The sequence below is a fragment of the Sapajus apella genome, unplaced genomic scaffold, assembly GCF_009761245.1.
Source record: "Sapajus apella isolate SASKATOON/1434 unplaced genomic scaffold, GSC_monkey_1.0 scaffold49, whole genome shotgun sequence".
Lineage (NCBI taxonomy): Eukaryota > Metazoa > Chordata > Mammalia > Primates > Cebidae > Sapajus > Sapajus apella.
In genome coordinates, this window is record NW_022436989.1 from 5458331 (window position 1) to 5463397 (window position 5067).

The 5067-nt window shown below is 35.6% G+C and overlaps 1 protein-coding gene across 9 annotated transcripts in view; it reads left to right on the forward strand.

Annotated features, from left to right (window-relative positions):
- Positions 1-5067, forward strand: part of CEP170 (centrosomal protein 170) — a 127227-nt gene that overhangs the window by 77053 nt on the left and 45107 nt on the right. For all 9 annotated transcript variants that reach the window (XM_032242395.1, XM_032242396.1, XM_032242394.1 and 6 more), the window contains one exon: positions 4354-4503. In XM_032242395.1, the coding sequence (XP_032098286.1) occupies positions 4354-4503 (150 nt within the window). The remainder of the gene's footprint in view (positions 1-4353; positions 4504-5067) is intronic.

Genomic DNA, 5067 nt, shown 5'->3' on the forward strand with positions numbered 1-5067 from the left:
AAAATGGCAGCACTAAATATTCAGAATAATTTATTCCATTCAATTTTAAGGGATTTTTCTTTTTAAAAGTAAAGTTAGATTTTCATGGAAAATTACAAAAATAAATTCTGCTCTTAAATCATCCTGATTTAGTTCCTTGACACTAGTGGCTAGAATTCTGCATAATTCTTAAAGTAATTTTGTGTCAAATTATTTTCATGGGCTGTGAGAACCTCTGCTATTGATTTGATCTAACAGACCCTGCTCTCCTTACCCAAGAAGTCTTTGCTCATTGAGAAGAGAGATGTTCTGGTTATCTGAGGTTGAAACTTAAGTACATTTTTACTTGGCCATGTGATTGATATACTAATACAATACTATTTTTCAGTTGTTACTTTAAGATTGTAGAAGTTAGGTATTTAATCTGCCATTATATTTCTCATTTCTGTGGGAAGAATTCTGAATTCCAATTGATTCGGATATTTTTTAAACTAATAAATTAGCATATTGCTATTGAATTATCGTTTTACTCTATATTGCATTACTATATTTTTATGCCTACATCTTACCCCATGGCCCTTCTCTTCCTTCACAATGGTCTCTACTTTCTGTCACAATCAGCAGGCTTCCTGTATCTGATGTTACTAAATATAAATTTTGACCTCTCTACAAACATTGAATAGATGGGATGTTTATCCCCACAAAAGCTGACCTTGTATCCTTCATCCTCACCATTCTGGTTTCAGAATTGGACACCGTGGACTTTCTTAGCACAGACTGAGCTTTTAAATAATAATGACTATGATCATAATATGCTAGTGAAAAAAATTAGAGTCAAACTTTTCATAGGTTTGGTTTGTATTGTATTACTTTGTTATCTGGAGAATGTTTAGTCTCTTTTAAAACTAAAAATAGAGTTTGTTTCTTACGGATATTTGGTTTTAGCTACAGAACAGTCCTGCATGGTTCTTTCAGCTTACATTCTGTTCTTTTTTTAAGCTCCTTTATGAGACCTAACCTCCTCAAAAGCATACAGATTTTTGTAATCCCCTATAGGGGCTAGACAAGTAGCCTGTGGATAGTAAGTGCCATTCCCCAGTAACAGGTTGTTAAAATTGTTTACAGTAGCCACTGAGCTTTGGATGTGAAATCCCAAAGTGAAACACCAAATATCATCCGTATGTATTCAGAAGAAAAGATTGTTGCATGATTGTTGGAGTGGGATAGGGAGGGGAGGTACTGCTTCTTACCTCAAGCCCAGAGACCACAGGGTAGGGGTCACAGCCCACTCCACAAATAGGGGTGTATCTACTTGGATAAAGGGAACTGTAGGATAGAACATGTGAAAGCCACTTCCTACCCCCAGTACAAATGAGTTGTCTTTAAACATCTGCTGGGCCCAGACAGCTCTGCGTGCAAGTGCAAGTTCACAAAGACATTTTCTGTTCCTGTCCTATTTCACCTTCCTTTGTTCCTATTCTGGAAGAATTAGAAACTGACTGGCGAACTTGGGGTGCAAGCTTCTATTAGAGAGGAAGTATAAAAATTAGGTATCTCATCTCCTTCCCCACTGTGGACTTCTAGCCTACAGAAGCTCCTCGCTGAATGAGAGACCTGGCTTTTGTACTATCTCATATTTGGGATTTTGATTGAGAGCAGATCAGTGTGAGGAAGGGAAGAGAATCATGAGCCTAGAGCTCACATTTGAAATACCTTTGAGCCTTCCAGTAGGTGGGGTGACTGGTGAGCAACCAACTATAGTTAGTAACTGAAGTGAAGCCTTGGATGTTCTTAGGTGAAATCCCCTAGGAACAGAATAGAATGAAAGGTGAAAAAACCTAGCATACTGGGTCTTGATTTTGAGGAGCTCTCAAGTTCTGTACAATTATTAGCTCTTCTGTCAGATTGTAGGTACCTTTTAGAAGTATGAAAAGTACACTAGCTTTAAGTATATAGACAGTATAAACTTTGTATTTTTATTTTCATACAAAAGTTGTCGCAATTGGATGTTTTTCTACTTTGACATAGAAACGAGTAGATGTGGATTTCAATCTGGACTGGTAGTCATTGCTATCATTAATTTTTCAAAACACTCTCAAAACAGATATGAAATTGGAAGGCTTCTGTCTCTAAACTGTAATAGTTCAGGCCCTACCACTGGTTTCGAGAGGAAATAATTGTTATTTACTTAATAATGTATGTATAGCTGTCTCTTATGCTTTAAAAGGAATCTGTCAGATGTCATCCAAGTATTTTTTGTCTAACTGCAGCTCCCCTTCCTCACAGGATTAGCTCTTCGTGTGTTTTTGTTGTCATTTCAAAGTGGTGTCAGAAGTGATTTAGAGAGGTTCATGAGATTTTATTTGAAACTGCTCGTTCGTGCTTAGATGTTTGAGGAAATCAAGTTTTTAATGTGGATAAGAATTAAATATTAATAAATCAGAAAATCACTTAAGGTAATATCTAAATTACATGTCAAAGAGATACAAAAATGCAAGTTGATATGGTTATTTTTACTTTCAAACGAGTTAGAGTTTCCTTAGTAATTATAAAATAAGGGAATAAACTTCAGTAACATTAGAGTTTAATGACTTGAGTTAGGAATTATTAATTTTTTTAAAGACAGACACAATTAACTTGAATAGCTATAATTTGCTTTCTCTACGAATGGGGGCTAAAGGTAGAGGACACAGGTAATATTCTGGGTTTTTCACTGCTGTTAAACTTAACTCTAATATTAAGTAAAATGAAGCAGTTTTTGTTTTTTCCCTTCTGTACACTGTGCTTCCATGTTTTAAAATTCACACTTGATTTAAAATTAACAATATATAATTTGCCCTTGAAGCAAAGATAATTTAAATATTGTGGAGTTCAAGAGAAAATTAAATCATAATTCTTGACAACTGTAATGTTAGAATTAAATATGAAGTAATAAGGCCATCTAGTGGTAAAATTTTCAAGTTTTAGTGAATGAGAAAGTACAATATCTGTTTCACTAAATGTGAACATTAGAACTTTCTGTATAGCTGTACTATAAGACCATTGAAACTTAATATCTAGAAAATAGTTTAGCCTGAGGTAGTTTCCCCTTATAGTAAATGAAGGCTATCTGGTTATATCCTAAAGATCGTATCTACAAATTGCTCATTCAAAGACATGATGTTTTTCTAGATTGTAATAATCAGAGCCGCAAGCAGTAACTATAAAGAATAAAAATTGGGAACAAAGTAGAGACTTAATAGCAGAATAGAATGTTAAAATTTATACACCTAAAACTTTTCCAATCTATTCTGCAACATCCAGGGCCTGTTATTTGCCAGGAAATGAGTAAAACTCGTGTCCCGCCCATTAAAAAAAGCAAACATACGATTGTTTTTGTCTTTGTATTTAGAACTTTTCAAAAGTGTTGAACATTGACATCTTGCTTTTTGAAATAGTTAATCCGACTAAATAGGCCTGGAGCTTGTATTTCAAACAAAGGTTTTTAAGTGGTTGTTAGGCAAATACAGTTTGAGAATTATGCTATCCAATATGTCACAATTATACAATAAAATGGCATCTTAGAAAATTATGTGTATGAATTTAACACAGATATGTGAATGTTAAACATTTGCTTGGGAAGGAAAGATAAAATGAGCCACATGTTTAGAGCTTTTCAACAGGTATCACAAAAATATTAGAGCAAAGAAACAAGCTGAAAACAAACTGAAGAGATACTATTTCTTTTGTAACTCTTTGCATTATTATAGTGTTTAACGTTACTAAATCCTTTTTTTTTTTTTCTTTTTCTTTTTGGAAACAGGGTCTCACTGTGTTACCCAGGCTGGAGTTCAGTGGCGCAATCTCAGCTCACTGTAACCCGCCTCCTGGGTTCAAGTTATTTTCTTGCCTCAGCCTTCCAAGTAGCTGGGACTGCAGGTGTGCAGCACCACGCTCAGCTAATTTTTGTATTTTTAGTAGAGACAAGGTTTCACCGTGTTGGCCAGGCTGGTCTGAAACTCCTGACCTTAGGTGATCTGCCTGCCTCGGCCTTGGCCTCCCAAAGTGCTGGGATTATAGGTGTGTGCCGCCGCACCTGGACTGTTAAGTCTTTTAACAAATGAAATATGTCTTGAATATTTCTTTTTTTAATCAAACAAGACATTTGCTAAATGTTAAAAAAGGATAGTTACTTTCACATAAGCTGTGACTGCCTACTTTCCTTTCCAGCTGTCATAATTGGCTGTTACTGTCATTCAGGTTTTCCTTAGTTTTGAAATTAACTGTTAAAATTAATTCAGAATATATATATATTTTTTTGCCTCTGACGTTAATTACATTTTATCTTTTGCTCAGACTCTTCACTTTCATTTATAAAATAATTTTTCCCTCTAGGTGTTTGGAGTAGATGACAATCAGGATTATAATAGGCCTGTTATCAATGAAAAACATAAAGATCTGATAAAAGATTGGGCTCTCAGTTCTGCTGCTGCAGTAATGGAAGAAAGAAAACCACTGACTGCATCTGGATTTCACCACTCAGAGGTATACATCTCTTCTGTGTACCTATTTGTATGCATAAAGTATAAGTTCTCCCTGTCCCCCACCCATGCTGAGACGGAGTTTCGCTTTATTGCCCAGGTTGGAGTGCAATGGCACAATCTCAGCTCACTGCAGCCTCTGCCTCCTGGATCAAGTGATTCTCCTGCCTCAGCTTCCCAAGTAGCTGGGATTACAGGCATGCAGCACCATGCCCAGCTAATTTTTTATTTTCAATAGAGACGGAGTTTCGCCATGTTAGCCAGGCTGGTTTCGAACTCCTGACCTCAAATGATCCACTGCCTCAGCCTCCCAAAGTGCTGGGATTACAGGAGTGAGCCACTACACCTGGCCTGAATTCGTATCATCTGTAAATGACATTATTTTAAGCAATCAGTGTATCTCCTTGTAAAATGCTTCTAAAAACTAACTTATTACAAATTTATTTTCTAATGAAAGCCTAAAGCAATTTTTCAGTAATTCAACTTTAGTTTTTATTAGATTTTAAAAATACTCTTTTGTTGATGAGGAAAATATTACCTTTCAATAAGCAGTTAATGAACTGTATAC